We start from the raw sequence: 19,066 nt of genomic DNA on the forward strand, positions 1-19,066 counted from the left end.
CTGAGATAGCAACTACTCTATAGATCTCCTCAGGCCAAGTTGTGATTTTTAGCTTTATATATACACTTTCCAACCTGGGGTTTTAGAGTCTCTGAAATCATTTATCGAAATTTGGTTCATTTTCTCTTACTGGATCTGTAGCTTCCATAATATGGTCACTTGTGAGCTAGTATCTAATAGAACCAACCTGTGGGGGAGGCGGTCTCCATCCTGATTGTGTCAAATTATTTGTGCTAGAAGGGGCAGTTGGCCTCCTATAAGAACTTAAAGGGATGGCCAAAAACCCATAGAGAAATGGTCTCATAAATCAGAGTTCAGATCCCAGTTTCAGCTTGGTTAACCTCTCCACAAGGTCAAAGAAATCTAAAATTCCAAAAACTTTCTGCAATATTTTCCTAAATTTTGGGCTTTCTTTTTGACTTCCACTGTAGATTCTGATTCCTAGTAAAGGTCAGTACTTTGTATTGTCCCTGTTTGGGTGAAAATTCATTAGTTCTAATATTCCTGCTATTTAGGAATCAATACCAAATTGATTTTTTTCTCTATTTTAAAAGCACATTTGTATTCTTTTCATTGTCTATTTGAGTTTCAAGTCTACAGTTGTGAGTATATTGTCTCTATTTCTTTTAATTCTCTTTTCTGACTCTGATCAACCTCAGATGGAACCTTACAATTCATAGTTACACTTTCTTTTTAATTCTGTATCCCAGAACAATACAATGCCTTGCAGATGGTAGGATTTCAATTGATTGACTATACCTTTCTTCTTCCAAATCATGTCCATCTTCAGAATTAGTTTCCTCTTACTTTGTTTGGATATTGTCAAATGTGTTAATAACACAAGCTTTGTGATTTATAATAGTTTTTAGGGGCACAATGTGGTTTGCATGGTCAATTTTATTATTATTGGCACAGCCTATAAATGTATTTACCCTATTGTTGATTTTTTGCATATTAGTACCCCAGCCATACAGCAAAATAACTTCCAACGTGCATGATACTGAATCTCCTATTGTTAAATGGTGATAGGATTTACCAGAAGAAAGGAGATTTTTCTTTCCCAAAATGATTCATTAAGTAATATGTGTTAATAAATAAATAAATAAATAAATTTAAAAATCCCATAAGGAATGACAGTGGACATTATATAGTAGTCTAATTCCTTAATGCTATAAAACTGAGCTTCTTAATTTTTTTCTAATCACAACTTCCTCCCTCCCCCTGAGAAATTTTTACTCAACCAAGGGCAGATAAGTATATAAAACATTTATACAAATTAAACATTTACTGATAATGAATTATAAAGAAATTTATTTGAAAATAATTCTTCACTATACATACAATTTTACCATTTTTTAAAAACAAAAGCCTACTGGTGTACAATGGGATGTATGTGCTTGTTTATTTTTACATAAACAATTAAATCTTGGTGGAATATTGGATACCTTTCTGGTTGCCAAAATTTTTTTTCAAGTTCCATATTGTAACTTGATCCCCAAGAAGGATCTCAACTCAGTTTCAGAAGCTTTGCTAAGCCTGAGCCTAAAGTGAGTAATAACTTCTTTAGGATTATAACTTTATTAAATGTTGTTTCTTCCCATCCCTCACTAAGAAAAATATAGTCTTCTGGAAGATAGGACCTTTTTTTTTTTTCCCCCACTTCATAACCCCTAACACTTAGGGCAATGCTTAATACATGGTAAGTACTTAAAAATATCTTTTGAATTAACCACCCTGAGGAATGAATGAATGAATGTATAATGAACACATTACATATTCTTTATAGTACCACCTAGATATAATGAACACAGATTTGAACTCTAGTCATCTTCCTTTAAATCTAAGAGATTTTCAACTGAGTTTGATTCATGTATATTGAACTGATTATATGTGTATTAAATACATAAACTCAATACATATGTATTAAATTTATAAATTAAATAGCATGTGTTATATATGCTAGGCACTTTGCTAAGTTTTGGGTGTAACATGAAAAGGCTATGCCTTTAATGAGCTGCCATTCTGCTGGGGATAAGGGAATGGTCAAGGATATAACATGTATACAGATAAGTGAATATATGACATGTTCAAAATAATTCTATTCTATTGACATTATATTAATGTCATGAGTTTTATTGATGTTATTTGTTTTAGCATAACTTTAATTTTCCCCAGGTTTCTTGCATTCTCCCCTTAGAGTCATTATATATAACAAATAAGAATATATATGCACATATACATTTATATGTACGTATATACGTGTGTGTGTGTGTGTGTGTGTGTGTGTGTGTGTGTGTAATTTATACAGGGAAGCAAATTTCCCAGTATTTCTTCCCTTCCTCTCTTCAGTCATTGTATATAACAAATTATATGTATATATATGTATGTATATACATATTCATGTGTGTATAATTTATACAGGGAAACTAGGTGGAAAGAACACTGGGTTTGGAGTCAAGAAAGCTACTTTCTGATCCTGGAAAGTCACTTAACCCCTATTTATCTCAGTTCCTCATCTATCAAATGAGCTGAGAAGGAAATGACAAATTACTCCATTAGCTTTGCTAAGAAAATCCCATGGACAAAAGTTGATGGGGTCATGTAGAATTGGACATGATGGAACAACAACAATATTATATACATATATGTGTGTATGTATATTGTACCATCCATTAAGAGGGTCACAATGTGAAGGTGTTGGGATTGGAATCAGAAGACTAGCAGTTTGGTTCTTGGTTCTCCTGCTGAACTGCCTCTGTGACCCAAGTAATTTAGACTCTTGGGTCTTGTTTTGATCAAATAATGCCTGAAGTCCAACAGAATGACTTCAAGAGAGAGAGAGGGGCAATGAAGGCCAATCCCTCTGGGATGCTCTTTGAAATGTCCCAACAATCATGAGTCAATCAAACAGAAGTTTTCCAAGGCAAGTTTTTAAACACACACACACACACACACACAGACACATGCGTGCACAGAAGTATTCATGTTATGTCTGGGACTAGACAGCTTATTAATTTACTTGTCCAAAAAGTTCACAGAAAGCAAAATGTTCATGGTTCTACGTAATGGAAAACTAGTGGCAGTACTCAGTCTGAGTCAGAGCCATTGTCTGGGATAGAAAAACTGGAAGCTAATAGAAAGTCACAAAAGGTCAGATAGTGCATGAACAAAATTTTGTTTTTGAAAATGTGGTTTTTAAAGTCTTATTAATGTCCTTTATTTTCACACCACAACTATTCCTACCCCACCCTAGGGATTCTTAACTTGCAACAAATGCAGTAAGCAGAAGCAGCTAGCCTAGGGATGTTGTTTGATGCTGTATACCACCTATCATATTCATAGACTCCCCTCCTTCTGGAAGGTAGGACTGTTTTTTTTTTTTTTTTTTTTTTTTTTACTTCATAGCCCCTAAGTCTTAGGGCAATGGTTAATACATAGTGAGTACTTAGTGAGAGGAAGAAGAGAAGTGTACTTCTTTGGAACCAAAAATGGTCAGTCCTTCATTGGATTCAATTGTCTTTTTGTTAATATCATTGTAATCATGGAAAGAATGGTTATATGGATATAATTCTATTGGTATCTTTTGTTTTAAATCTTGATCATTTCCTATACCCACCCCTACTCAACAAGTCTTCCCTGGGGACAAAGAATAAAAAAAAAGAAATAGAAAAAAATCAGTCAAGCTAATGAGTATGTCAGTTGTGTTTTATGATATATGTGATGATCTATATGCATAGTTCCCCATCTCAGCATTTGTAATTGTTTAGTTGTGGTCAGTTTTTTGTGACCCCATTTGGGGTTTTCTTGCAAAAAATACTGCAGGGGTTGCCATTTCCTTCTCCAGATCACTTTGCAGATGAGGAAACTGAGGCAAACAAGGTTAAGTGATTTGCCCAGGGTCACACAGCTAGTGATTGTCTAAAGAGGGATTTCAACTCAGAAAGATGAATTCTCCTGGCTTCCAATTAGGCACTCTATCCACAGTGACCTTGGCACATATAAACATAACATAACATAAATATATATGTGTGTATTTGTTATATCCATATATTTGTAACACACATTTATACATTGTATTATATATGTATTTGTTATATACACATGATACACATGCATGTTAAATATATTATGTAACACGCAATGCATAAATTATGTGTTATATGTACATACATACACACTAATTGACATTTTAATGTAACATTAATTTTTCTCAGCATTGATTCCCTTCCCTTTCCTAGAAAGAGATTGCATAAAGGAAAAAAAAAGTACATATAAAGGATATATGCATGCCTGTGTATCATATAATATAATTATAATACAATAAACAACTATGTATAATTAATATGTAGTAATATAGTCGTACATATGTATAGAAGGGCCATCAACTTTGAGGAAAAATAGTTGAAAGCATGGTATTGAGAAAATCTTCCATTAGAAGTGCTGCTGTATTTAACAGAGATTCAGCTGTTGCCTTTAAAAAAATCTTTTATTACGTTACCCTGAGTGCAGAATCTGAGGATAGGGATGGTAACTTGGGCTCTCGTGTCTCAGGGAGGGATTGCTGGAAAACAGCAGAAAGGTTTGGAATTCAGTTGTTTGCCAGCAGGAGATGTGCAGTATAATTAAACTGTCGTCCGCACTGATAGGTTATTACCAGCAGGTAATAAGATATGTGCATCATTGCAAATTGTTGTACAGTATTTCATGCAGCAACAGACGAGGTACGTCTTCTGTGGCAGCTCAGAGTGATCGTTTGGAGATTGTTGCCATTATGAGGGTTATAAATCACCGTCTACACTTTAATAGTCAAACAATTATCCATCCTGGCAGTGCCGGAAAATTGTTTTGTAATGAACGGCTGATTTTTAGGATGAAGGATGGTATTTTTAAAGATCATATTTGAGAAATATCAGGAGAATTCAACAAAGCATTTGCATTTTCAACATTTACACATGGTGGCTCTATGATACAATGGAAATATAGTTGCATCTGAAGCCAGATGAGCTGGATTCAAATTCCAGCCCTTCCATTTAATACCAGTGTAACACTGGGAAAGTCACTTCATCTTGGTTCCCTTGCTCTACTCACAGGAAGGGATTGGATGCAATGACTTTTAAGGTCTGTGTGACTATATGAGGTGTGACTGGTATGATTTTAGTTACAAAAGTTTAATGGAGAGAGTACCACTGGTTTTCCAGAAATGTCATTTTAGGTTGCCATTTTTAAAAAAGAAATGAAGATTATACATTTAGTAATTGAAGTTTAGACATTATCCATTTCACTCTTTTCATTTTGCAGAGAAGAAAACTGAAAGCTGTTAAGTGATTTTTTTCAATATCATCCAGACAGTAAGTATGAGAGCAGGGTACAAACCTCCGTCCCCTGACCCAAAATATTCTGTGCTCCTAGTACTTTCATGGTGGTCTCACCAGGAGAGAGTAGAGTTGTCACTGTACTTTTAGCAGAAGAGATGTATTAGTGCCACTAGATCAGGCTAGGAGGTAGATAAAATGGGTGAGTTTTCCAAAGTCAGGAATAATGAGATGGCTCTTGCTGAATCATAGTAATGAACAAAGCAGGGCAAGTGAGAGAGCTTGTCAAATAAGACAAATGTATGTAACACAAACCTGTCTCCTACCTTTCCCCCTTATCCTTCATGCTTGCCTAGAGTCCCTCTTCTCTCTTAACTCATACAATCACAGCTTATACTTCTATAACATTTTAAGACTTACAATTCCAATCGGGATACTGGAGTTAGAAGGTACTTCGGGCTAATTGATGAAAGCCACAACTGGACAGTAACATTCTGGACATTATCCCAATGAGAGGTTCTCTGGATGTTGCTAGGGGACCCAGTGTGTGTGTGTGTGTGTGTGTGTGTGTGTGTGTGTGTGTGTGTATGTGTGTGTTGTTGGGGATTAGAGGGCCCATTGCCTTGGAAGGCAGTCCATTCTACTTTGGAATAGCTGTAAATCTGTAATTTCTACCCATTATTCTTAGTTCTGTCGTCTGGGACTAAACAGAATAAATATAATACTTCTTCTTTTCAATAATTATAAACCTTTTTGGTCTCAGGTCATTTTTTTTACACTCTTAAAAATTAATTGAGGACTCCTTAAAGAGCTTTTTTTATATTTATGAAAATTTACCATGTTAGAAATTTAAACATCTTAGTATTATTATGAAAATATTTTTGACCTTTGCAGCCTCTCTTCTATTTTGTTCCTTAGCTTGTTGAAGGTCGCTGTCATGTGAACCACCAGTCTTTTCTTCTCCAGGTTAAACGTTCCTAGTTCTGTTAAGCAATCCTCGTGTGGCTTGACTCATCATTCAGGCCACCATTCTTTGAATATTTTTTACCTCATCCATGGCCTTTCTAAAATGGGACACTATACATGAGCTTACCATATCCCCTCCCCCTGTAGCTTCAGAAAAGAACAAAATACTTCCCTTATTCTGAACCATCTGCCTTGCATAAGTCTAATATCACATTAGTTTCTAGGGGTGCCTTATCATCCTACTGAATCACATTGAGCTAGGAGTTCTCTGGAGGCTACAGTATTTTAAGGTGAGTTGCTGTCTAGCTCGCTCTCTCTCATTTTTATCAATCCATTTGATTTTATGTCCAATTGTAGATTTTTACATTTACCTTATTAAATTTAATCTTATATAACTGTGCAGTATTCTAGATTTTTAGTAACTCTAGATTCTTACTCTATCATTCTTTTTATATACCTATCCCTTCTACATTTGTGTTACCTACTGATTTGATAAACAAGTTATTACTAAAAAAATTCAATACTATAAAGTCAAGGATAGCTAGATGACTATTATACTTCTCTAGAACCTCTCTCTGAATTGACATTAAGCTATTAATCAGTTTTTCAGTTCATTTATCTTCTGACACATCTGTCTTATTCCCAAGAACTATGTAATGCCTTTTGTCAAATGCTTTGCTTACCTTTTTATTAATTACATTTTTTCTGATTTAATAATCTAGCAGTTTTAACACACTAAAATAGACACAAGGTTAGTTTTTGATGAGATGTTCTTGATGAGACCATGCTGCTCTTTGTAGTCACCACTTCCTTTTCTGTATGCTCACCAAGTCTTTTATAATGTGTTTTGCAATTTTGCCAGGAATAGATGGCCTGTATTTTATATATACTACATTTTTCTCTTTATTCAAAATTAAGGGTAGAACCAAGATGGCAGGGACGCCCCTGAGTTCCTTCAAATTCTCATGCAAACAACTTTAAAATATTATCTCAAGATGACTTCTGGAGTAACAGGGTCATGAGGGTAGAGAAGGCACAATCCCAAGCTTCAGGGATTTTTGTGCTACTGTTTTCAGAGCTAGCTCTGGAGGTCTATAAATTTGCAGTTCTAATATGGTATGATCTAGGAGAGGTATGGTCCCTGCTTTCTTGGCCTGTGCTCTGATTTGTGAGCAGCCACAAGTACTATTATCTGTCCTGAAACTGTGATCAGGATCCTCATCCCCTGTAACATCATACTCTAGTGCACTAGTGTTCCTCCTCACTGTGGGAACTTGCAATACATATGGACAATGCAATAGAGTCCTGCATTCAGTGCCAACAAAGAGTCCTCTGTATTCTTCTTTTGATCAGTTGTCTGTTCCCCTTATGGTCTGTGGGCTGAGAACTCCCCAAGTTGCTATTGATTAGAGATAAGCCAATTAAACAATTCTGAGATAACACTTCATAAGCACTTAGATTTACTAATATGACAGAAAAGACAAATCACATGTTAAGGAGATGTAGAAAAATTGAGACATGTACTGTTGGTGGAATTGTGAACTAATGTAGCCATTCTGGAAAGCAGTTTGGAACTTTTTTTTTACATGTAATGGAGGGGGGGAGTATGTATACAACCCAAACAATCAATCTCAGCTAAAATAAATCTGACCTTGATTTTCTTGGAGAGAAAAAGATACAAAAAGGAAATTAAGATAATAATGGCCATTTTCTGGTTTTCAGATCTCTCTCTCTCTCTCTCTCTCTCTCTCTCTCTCTCTCTCTCTCTCTCTTTCTTTCTCTCTCTCCTTCTGGTTTTTGTTTCCCATAATTTTTGAGATACTGACAATTACTTAGCATTTATTTGGTAAGTAGGGATCTGGTTTGATTGAACTTGATGAATTAAAATAATCAAAGAGGGGTAGCCAGATTTTTATTGTTTTTCTACATATCTTGGATTTCAATTCTCCATTAGTTATTTTTGTTATATTCTCTTTTGTCCAAAGAGCGTTTTCCTCAACAGAAAAAGTATAATCCAAATAAGAATGGAATGTTTCATTTGCTTTCTATTTTCTTTTATCCTTGTCTCTTCTACCTCAAACAGCTGTCCTACCCCTCATTTTAACTTCAGTTTTCCTCTATTACAGCTCTCATGACTAAATCCATTTTGCTGTCCTAAACATTTCTTGTCAGACTTATCAGGCTTCCCCCCTCCACCAATTACATGTAAAAAAAATTTTTTTTACATTTCTTTTAAAAAAAAATTGAGTTCTAAATTCTGTCCATTTTCCCTCTTTTTCTCCATCCCACTAACAGAAAAGACAAGAAATTTAATGTAGATTATATATGTGCAATCATGGAAAAACTATTTCAATATTCACTTTGAATTTTACTGTGTCTAATGTAATAATTTTTTTCATTTTTCATAATTTTTCTTTGCTTTCACTTTATACCTTATTAAACAAATATGAGGACTAAGAAGTTTGGCATCTACATTTGTTTGTTTGGAGAAACTGCATTCCTCCTCAAGATTATTTCTTTTTTTCTTTAGAATTTCCTTTTTTTTTTTTTTTTTTTGAACTTCTCATCCTCATTGGGCTGGTCTCCCTTGTGGCATTTTTGCTATCTTTTTCTGAAACCCTTTGGAATCTTTTCTTCCCAAATCTAGTTTGTATTTTAGACTATGCCTGGCTTCTTTTCCTTCCTTAACATAATGTTTTAAAATGTAGCAGTTACTTATCCCTCAGGTTCTTGCTGAGCATCTAGGTGGCAAAGTGGATAGATCTGGGCCTGAAGTCAGCAAGACTCATCTTTAGAAGTTCAAACCTGGTCTCTGATATCTACTAGTTTTGTGATCCTAGGCACTTAATCCGCTTTATCTCAATTTCCCCAGATATTGAAAGAGCTAGAGAAAGAAATAGCAATCTACTCTTGTATATTTGTCACAAACACTGGAAATAAAGTCACGAAGAGTTAGACATAACTGGTATGACTCAAAAACAATAGATTCTTGTTATTTCCATTACTCTTGGTCATTGAAAATGAGGTGCAGAATAGCAGTGTGGTTTTTCTTTTTCTTTTTTTTTCCCCTCTCCTCTGTCATTTGAAGGGTAAAATCATCATGAAAGCAATTAGTTGTTTATAACTTGTTCTTCTTTTGACTGAGAAAACTCTGGCAATTATCTGACGATTGAAATTCCACAAAACTTCTTCATGTTTTTGTGCTAGGCTTATGGCACGTAGCCTTAATCTCTCATTTCCTTCTCCTTTTCCTCCTTCCCTTTAGACAGTCTGTAATATTCTCTCACAACAATGTTGCTTCTATTCTATTTCTATGGGTCTTCACATAGATGCTTTCTACTGTGATCTTTCCCACTAAAATTCCTAATTTTTTTTATCTGAATAAATATATGTATACACAGAATACACACATATATATCTGATATGAAACAATACTTTAATTTCCCCATGATTTAGCCATTACTTTTCTTTTTAAGAAAATACCTCTTTTCTGAATCATGTTTGAAGCTTCAGGGCCATCCCATCAAATCTCATTTAAACTTTCAAGGGCCTGTGATTAGTAAACCTTTCCACTGAAGAGAATGTTACAGTTGTATTTGATAGTTTTGTCATCTAATAGCTATGGATCTTTCTTTATCTGTTTTCAATCAAAAGACAGAATATTCTATATAGTTTTCCCAATCAATTTCATCAGCCGCTAAGAAAACATGATACAGGAAGTTACAGGGACTTAGGCTGAAATTAGCTGTTCTTTTTCCTCTTCTTAGAAATCTTCTATTCTTTTTTTTTTTTTTTTTTTACTGATTTTTTTTCATTGCTAAACTTTGAACTCTTTGTTCTAAACTGACCTCTACTATGCTCAGAAGCCCATTTATTTCTAAGGAGTTATTAAATTTCCAGAATGAGGTAATTCTACCCAGGTCTCTATTTCCTTAAATTGAACCATAGTACCATAGTAAGAAAACTTTTGATTTCACTACATCAGCCTGTATTTTTTAGGCAAAAATATCAGTGAATATTTAGGCTAGAAAATTCTGTAAGGCATTTGAGCTCTGTCTCACCTTTAATCTGCATCCAGAGTCCTTCAGTTCAGTGAATAAGTTCTGGATGTGGATAGCATTTTCCATTTGTGAGTCCTTTTTACTTATCTTGGATCATTGTGTTGCTGGGAATTGAGTCTTTTAGAGTTGATCATCATACACTATTGTTGATGCTGTGTACAATATTTTTCTGATTCTGCTCACTTTGCACCAGTTCATACAGTTCTTTCTAGGTTTTTCTGAAATCTTCCTCTTCATAACTTCTTATTGCACAAGAGTATTCTATTACATTCATATACCACAGCTTGTTTAGCCATTCCCTAATTGGTGGTTGTCGCCTCAGTTTTCAATATTTTGCTACCACAAAAAAGGCTGCTATAAATATTTTTGCATATGTAGATACTTTTTTCCATTTTTATGATCTCTTTGGGATACAGACGTGGTGGTAGGACGCACAATTTGGTTGTCCTTTGGGCATAGTTCCAAATTGCTCTCTAGAATGTTTGGTTCTTCAAAATGGTATTCCAACTCTACCAATAGTGAATTTGTGTCTCAATTTTTCTACATTCTCTTCCACATTTATCATTCCTTTTTTTGTCATTTTAGTCACTCTGATATGTGTGAATTGATACCTCAGAGATGTTTTAATTTGAATTTCTCTGATGAAGAGTAATTTAGAACACTTCTTCATATGTATATACATAACTTTTATTTCTTCATCTATAAACTATACTTTAAATGAAATTTAACTTTCTTACCTTTTCTGCTGTGTTTTGTTGGTAGTATATAGAAATGCTGATAATTTTATGTGGGTTCATTTCATATCCTGTGACTTTGCTTGAAGTTGTTAATTGTTTCAATTGGTTTTTAAATTGAATTTCCAGGGTCCTCTAAGTATACTATCATATCATATGCAAGGACTGATAGTTTAATTCTTCATAGATTATTTTTTATTTCTTTGTTTTCTTGTTTTTTTGCTAGAGCTGGCAACTCTAGTATAATATTTGAATAATAATGGTGATTGAAGACATCCTTGCTTCCCTCCTGATCTTACTGGGAAGGCTTTAAGTTTCTCACCATTACAGATAATGATTGCACTTGGTCTTAGATAGATACTACTTATTTTAAGAAGGGCTCTATTGATTCATCTTCTGTTTTCTAATGTTTTTAATAGGTGTTATATTTTATTAGAGGCCTTTTCTACCTTGATTGATATAATCATATGATTGTTGTTTTTGTTATTGATATGGTCAATTATGCTGATACTTTTCTTAAATTTGAAATAGTCCTGCATTCCTAGGATAAATCTCACCTGGTAATAGAATATGATCTTTGTGATATATATCTACTGGTACTACTATCCATTTTAACATGTGGCAGGAAAGTTGTTGCTGGCAAAAATATAATTGTTATTGGTCCAAGCTTGAAATTTAGCTCCATTTTTGTGGCCTTTATATGTTTTCTTTCTTTTTTATTTTTTCCCTTTTGATTTGCTTTTTCTTGTGCAGCATGATAAATGTAGAAATATATATAGTAGAATTGCACATGTTTAACATAGATTACTTGCTGCTTAGAGGAAGTGGAAGAAGAGTAAAATTTGGAACACAAGGGTTCATGTTGAAAACTATTTTTGCATATATTTTGAAAATAAAAAAAAATTATTTTGAAAAAGCCAAAACCACAGTTCTCGCTTATCTCTTATTCATGATGTGTATATTTGTGTATCAATATCTAATACTAGGATCTTTATTGTTTTTTTAGGTTTGTTTCTTGTCAATTCAAGCATTTCTTTGCTATTTTTCAATGTTGCTCTTGCAACTCTATATGCTGGATATGCTCTCAGCTCTTACATGGATATAGAGATAGTAGAACAATTACATATAATGCATTAAAGGGCTATCAGTTTTCTCTTCCCTCTTGTTTTTTAGTTAAAAGCTTTTTCATTAGATTTTTCCAAACTTCTGGATAATATACTTTTTTTTTCCTTAATAAACTAACCCTTTTTAGATGTACTCCATCTCTGGCCAAGAGCTCATTATTCTTCCTGACTCCAGAGCTCTTTCTACTGTACCATCTATTTGTCTCTCCTGGGAAAAATTTTAAAGGATAGAGTAACTGCTAGATGATGGTCCAAAGTTGACCAAATTTTATAAGAAAGAGAAGAATTAGTTTGGAAACAAAAAATAAGTTGTTTTGTTGTTCAGTTGTTTTAGTTGTGTCTGATTATTTATGATCGTATTTGTTGTATTTTTAGAAAAAATATTGATGTGGTATGCTATTTCCTTCTTCAACTCATTTGACAAATAAGGAAACTGAGGCAAACAAGATCAAGTGATTTGCTCAGAGTCACTGAGATATTAAGTGTTTGAGATCAGATTTGAACTCAGGAACTCTTGACTCCGGGCTTGACATTCTATTCATTGTACTTCTTAGATGCCTAGGTGATTTTGACATTGTAGTAAATTTCTAAGAACATATAATTAAACTGAGAAAGCAGTTATAATAAGAAGTCAGCATATGATTGATAAGAATAATTTGTGCTGAACTGACCTTTTTTTCTAATTTGAATTTTGATTGGGTCCCTATATAGACATACCATGGGATTATCATTAAAAGAACATTATCAAAATTTCAACAAGGCAATTGATAATGTTATTAATAAATTTAGTTGGAAGAGTGGAAGTGAAATGATAGGTGAATTCATAGAGCAGTAATTGTACCCAAAATGTATTGGTTAATGGAAGGGGCCCATCAGGAAGGAATTTTCCAGTAGCATATTATAGGGCTATGTCCTTGGTCCTATTCTTCTTAATATTTTTATCAGTGATCTGCAAGGAGATCTAGAAAGCAGATGTACACTCTTTCTTTGGATTATTCAGTCTAAATTAAGGCATAATTCCAATAATGTCGTTCCTTGGCCTAAAAGCTTTGGCTGGTTGTCTAATGCTGTTGACTTATTTATCCTGGATTCAAGGCTGTCTGCTTTCAAAATACCATCTTGGCTTTCAATTCCTTTCTGCCATGATGGTGAGGAAATATTATGATTCTTTTGTGAGCCGTTATTATTGTTTCCTTTCACCTGCTCTCAGCTTCTTTCAAGACTGGTCCTTCTATGACTAACACATCCTGTATGTTTTCTCCTGGGATCCTTTGTCTAAATCAGGCCATCTGCTTAGAATGGCTGTTTCAAAGAGAAGAACTAGAACCAATGGGTAAAGATAAATGAGGGGCAAATTTCAGCATAGAAGTAAGGATAAATTTTCCAGCTATTAGAGTGGTCCAAAATTGTAACGGGCTACCTCATGAATTAGTGGACTCTCCTGTTAATGAACATTTTCAAGCAGAAACCCATCATAGTATTATAGATTTAAGGCCTTGTTCGAAAACTTAAGGTCATCTACTTTAATTTCTTTACTTTATGGCTGAGGAGGAGACCTAAAAATAACTAAATGACTGGGTTGTAGTCTCATATGTAGCAGGTACCTGAGCAAGATTTAAATTCAGGTCTTCTGATTCAAAATACATATTTTTTCCCCTTATGCAATCTGTCCAGGACATAGAGTTTTCTGCTATTTCTTGTATAGAGGAAAGGAAATAGATTCAGAGGAAATGAGTTGAATTGTTTAAGAATGCATAGCAAATAAGTAGAAGAACCAAGTCTGGAAACTAGTTGTTTTTGCTTCACTATACAATCTGGCTTTTTAAAAATTATAATACTCTCAGTAATTAGTTATTAATTTGATATTTGGTAGCATTAGAGTAGGAAGGGAAGAAACAAAAGCAGATAGAGATCTGATTCAAGTTTGTGTAAGAGAGTAAAAGAGAACTAGGGATCAGCTCTCTCCTCCCTTTCAGTCTGCCTCTCCATCTTTCTCCTCTACCTTTTCCTCTTTTTATTTTCTTCCTTTCTCTTTTCTCTTTTTATATTTATCATCTCTTCTCTCATCTCCTCAAGACATTCAGGAATTCAACTAGAAAAAACTAGAAAAAAAGTGATGGAAGTTGTGGATTTAACTAAACTTGATGTGCATGGGCTGGACATGGCATGTCCTTTGCTTGGAAGAAGATCAATGACATCACAGGTCAAGAATAATCCCAGTATGAATTAGACTAAAATGAGACAGTGTTGTATAAAGTAAAGTCATCAGTTTCATTCTCTCATTCATCTAAGTCCAGTGGCAAGACAAAAGTTAAGATGACAGTGGATGGTCCAGGAGGCAGTAGATCTTGGTGTTTTTGATCTTTTCTATATCTGACTAAGCTTTAGGTTCTTCTCTGGAGCTGCTTTAGCTGCCTTTGTGGCCATTGGAACAATTTTTTCTCATTCTACTGTGCATCCTTGTAATACCAGCTACTGAACAAGATGAGCCCAAGTGAATCACTTGGGCTTGGAAGTTCTGAACTGCATGAGGGCTAAAGCTAGTTGAGTGTCTGTACCAAATCTATCTCCCACATGGAGCTCTAGGAGCAGAGAGCATTAACCCAAACCTTAGCCTTAACCTACTTTGGCAGACTACTAAAAAGGGGTAACGTGCAGCTAAAAAAGATAGATTGGGTTTAATACACCACTGCCATGCTCTTTACCATCACAGCTCTTTACCAAGATTTGTAGGTTCTAGCCCTTAGTAAGCTCAAGCTGCTTTTCTTCCTTAAAGTGCTCCATCTCTCCTTTTAATTGGAGAGGATTTTTTCTTTTGTAACAGAACATTCCCTTTAAGGAAATGTTAGATTTTAGTTCTCTGGAAAGGAATAAATGCCATTGACCCTATGAGAATGCTCCAGAATGCCCTATTAGTTAATTCCTCTGCCTCCACATCAATATGGTTTTGCATTTACTTGATTTGTATTTATCTGTACACGTGCTGTATCCTACCTGGTACAATGTAAGCTCTTTGAGAGCAGGATCTATTTCATTTTTGTCTTTGTATCTTTAAGGCAATGCTTAGTGATTTGTTAGTGGTAGTGGTTGTCATTTTGGTTGTGTCTGACTTTCCATGGCCTCTTTTGGTGTTTTCCTGGGAAAAATAGGAAGTATGGTTTGCCATTTCCTTCTCCAGCTCGTTTTACAGATGTAGAAACCGAGGCAAATCATGTTAAGTGACTTGCCCAGAATCATACAGTTAATAAGTGTTGGAGAACTGCATTTGAACTCAGATCATCCTGACTCCAGGGCCACTATTCTATCCACTGTGCTACCTAGTTGCACTATGTCTGCAGTAGATACTTAAATTTTTATTGAATTCTGTTTGTTGAATTACTTTGTGTCAATCAGTTTCCTTGTCTGTAATACAAGCTGGTTTGACTAGCTTGATCTCTAAGGTTTCTTTCAGCTCTTAATTTATGATTCTATTCGCTATTCTAGAGAATAACATAATTTAATATCAAGTTTATTAATTATTTTAAACAAAGCAATGAATGTTAGTGTATTGATCCAAATATTGATTGCCTTAACTTTTAACATTTCACATGGTTTATATAAAACTTGAGTACAGTCTATAATTGATGTTATTTTTCAGTCTTTAAAAAAAATTGTGGTCTTTGAAAAAAGCATCTTATATGAGTATAAAATGTGATAACAGTGAACCTTGTAAAAAAAATAATTACTAAAACTCCTCGGAGTTTTATCTCTATGCAAATAACTTGCAGGTATATATATCTAGTTCTAGTCTTTCATCTGAACTCCTGTACATCATCATCAATAACCTATTGGCCATTTCCCATTGGATATCTCTAGCCATCCTAAACTTAATGTTAACACATTCTATGTATTCTCAAAACATCCCTTTAAAAAATTTCCCTAATTCTGTAAAGGATACCTACCATCTGTCCTTTCAGTTATCCAGGGTACGATGTTATGGTCATCCTCAACTCTTCATTCTCTTTCATACCCGATAGTCAGCTGCCAAGTTCTCTTGGATCTACCTCAATTGCCACTTGGCTTCTGTTCCCTTTTCTCCCCTCATGGGCCATTATCAAGGTTGAGGCCCTCATCACTTCTCTCTCATACTGTTCTACCTTGCTAATGTTCCAAACAGATGTCAAAATCATATTCCTAAAGCATATTTCTTATTATGTTATTCCCTGACTCACAATGCTCCCGTAGTGGTCTTTTATTTCAAAGATCAAGTACAATCTCTTCTATACAGCATTCAAAGCCTTTTATAGTCTGGGTCCAGTACACTTTTCCAGGCGTATGATACAAGAATCTCCTTCATGCTGTTCTATACAGCATTCCACTGCTTGTCTTAGTGACTTTTCATGAGCAAATCTTCATGATTGGAATGTACTCCCTCTTTACCTGCATTTTTTTTTTTTTGTAATATGGGTCCTTTTCCATTTTTTTTTTTATTATCTGAGATACAGATAATATCTGGACCAAAAGGTATGTAGTTTTATTTAATTTTTTTTAATTAAAACTTTTTATTTTCAAAACATTTCAAAACACACACATGGATAATTTTTCAATATAGATAAAATTTCAACCCTTGCAAAACCTTGTTTTCTAAATTTTCCCCTCCTTCCCCCCACCACATCCCCTAGATGTCAAGTAATACAATATATGTTATACATATTAAAATATATATTAAATCCAATATATTTTACCTCCATTTTTTTTAAGGGTAATTGATTGACATGGTGGTATAGAACCCAGTTTCTTAACTATGGTTTGCAACCCTATATGGAATCTTGTAACTGAACATGGGGGTCATGAAATTATGATTTATTATCAGTGTTTCATTTATATATTTTATGTATATCTGGGGTCACATAAAAATTTCTCAAGTCAAAAGGGTTTGTGTATGACAAAAAGTTTCAGAAGCCCTGGTATACAGTACAGCACTTGGAAAGAGGAACATCAGAGTTTAAATCCTGCCTCACATATTCGCTAGTTGTGTGACCCTGGACTAGTCACTTAATTTCCCTGTGTTTGAATTTCCTCATTTATAAAAATCGGGGTAACTGCTTCACAGCACTATTGTTGATCAGATGAAATAACACATGTAAAGCTTTTTGCGAACAATAAAGTGCTAATTGCCACCAATTATTATCAGCTACTACTTAGAACTTCCAGTATGCTTCAAAGCTGAACTTGAGAGCCACCTATTATGGGAAGGGTTTTTTTTTTTTTTTTTTTTTTTTTTTAGCATTCTCTCCCAGCTACTAGTGCTTCTTCGCACATGGAGATTTCAGTGCTTTCTGTTTATATATCTTATATTAATTTTATACATACATGTTGTTTCCTCGATAGAATAAAAACTCCTTGAAAGTAGAAAGGTACCAGTTTTTGCCTTTTTCATTCCCAGTCCCCAGAACTGTTGGGGACATATAGATGACTAGTTGGTCGACTCTTTGTCAGATTGCATCTGCAATGAACCATTTTAGTTCTTGGGAAGATACTTTATATGTGGTTTATGCCCTCAAGGAACTTAACAATCTAATACCAAGACTGAGGTTTTTCTCCTCCAAAATCTGATATACGTGTTTACTATAAATATGAGTTTTATTTTAAAAAATCCTTACAGTGCCTGGAACAATCAGTGCCTGATTGATTCTCAGGATTGAATAGGTGAGCTCAAGAGAAATATATCTGCATGTAGAAAATCAAATATTGATTTTCTATTTGATTCTATTATGTAACAACCTCAGCCATGTTTTTGTTTATTTTTTTTCCCCTGAGTTAAGTTCAGAAGTTCATGAGTCCAGAAGTTCAGTTTTTCCTCTCAGAACTCATTTAAAATCCAGTTGTCCTATAGACTCAATTACATTATCTCTATACAGCTTTGCATATCCCCACACAATTAATGAAGATGTTATCTCACATATCAGCCTTACAAGATGCAGGTGGATGCCAGTAAGTCAGTTATTGCTAACACTGACTAGCCATACAGGTGGACACCACCAATAGTTTATCCTAATAGTTTATGGAAAGTTTTTCCATAAGAACAAAATGGAAGGAGGATTTGTTATTAGTCCCGCCTTCCAGACTTCCATCCAATCATATTGTTTTCCATTATGTATGATACTTCAGAATTTGGGACCAATAATATTGTTTTCCATCTTTGATACTTCCTGTTCTTTGTTTTCTTGTCAAAACTATGTAAAGGTTAGCAAGCCTTCCTTGTAGTCTCTTGGTTGACTGAGGAGTCAGGTGTTTGGTACTTTTTACCTCAGTTTACCCTAATTTCAATCATGGCAGTGCTATGCTCATCCCCATTTTAACTCACTTTTTGTAACAAAACCCTGTTTTGTTGTTGATTTTGGAATCAGAACTCTAAAGCAGAGAACATTCATTTTTTTTTTCTTTTCCTTTTAAATTCTATAGAGTCCAATTCCTGATGCAGCCATCTGGCTCCATGGAGTAACGTTGCAGCATCATGCACCATGCTGGTAATGTCACGGGTACCACGGAAGACATCGAGAGCATACAGCCAGTCTATTGGGGGTAGGGTAAGTGTTTAAAAAAAGTTTTCAATACAATGCAAAAAAGTTATGCGGCTAATAATAATGAAAAAAATGGTGGTCACCATACCAGAACATTGCTTAAAGGCGGATGGTATAATGTCAGCATCTGACAGCAGAAGCAGGATTGGAATCTTATCATTAATTTTACTTGGTCCCTTTTGAGCAATAAGATCTGTGGAAACAATTCTCTACTTTTCAAGAGATTGTGCTATTGGAGTGGCTAGTTCTTACTTTGGGTTGGGGTTGGAGTTAACCTGGAGTCCTTTAACCTCTTATTGTTGTTGT

The 19,066-nt window shown here is 34.5% G+C and overlaps 1 protein-coding gene across 1 annotated transcript in view; it reads left to right on the top strand.

The window, feature by feature from the left end:
- IL15 (interleukin 15) overlaps positions 1-19,066 on the top strand; it is a 155,241-nt gene that overhangs the window by 64,305 nt on the left and 71,870 nt on the right. Inside the window, exon 2 of the mRNA XM_051965733.1 lies at positions 18,642-18,766. Within this exon, the coding sequence (XP_051821693.1) occupies positions 18,701-18,766 (66 nt within the window). The 5' untranslated portion in view covers positions 18,642-18,700. The remainder of the gene's footprint in view (positions 1-18,641; positions 18,767-19,066) is intronic.

Source organism: Antechinus flavipes, chromosome 6 (genome assembly GCF_016432865.1).
Source record: "Antechinus flavipes isolate AdamAnt ecotype Samford, QLD, Australia chromosome 6, AdamAnt_v2, whole genome shotgun sequence".
Classification (NCBI taxonomy): Eukaryota; Metazoa; Chordata; class Mammalia; order Dasyuromorphia; family Dasyuridae; genus Antechinus; species Antechinus flavipes.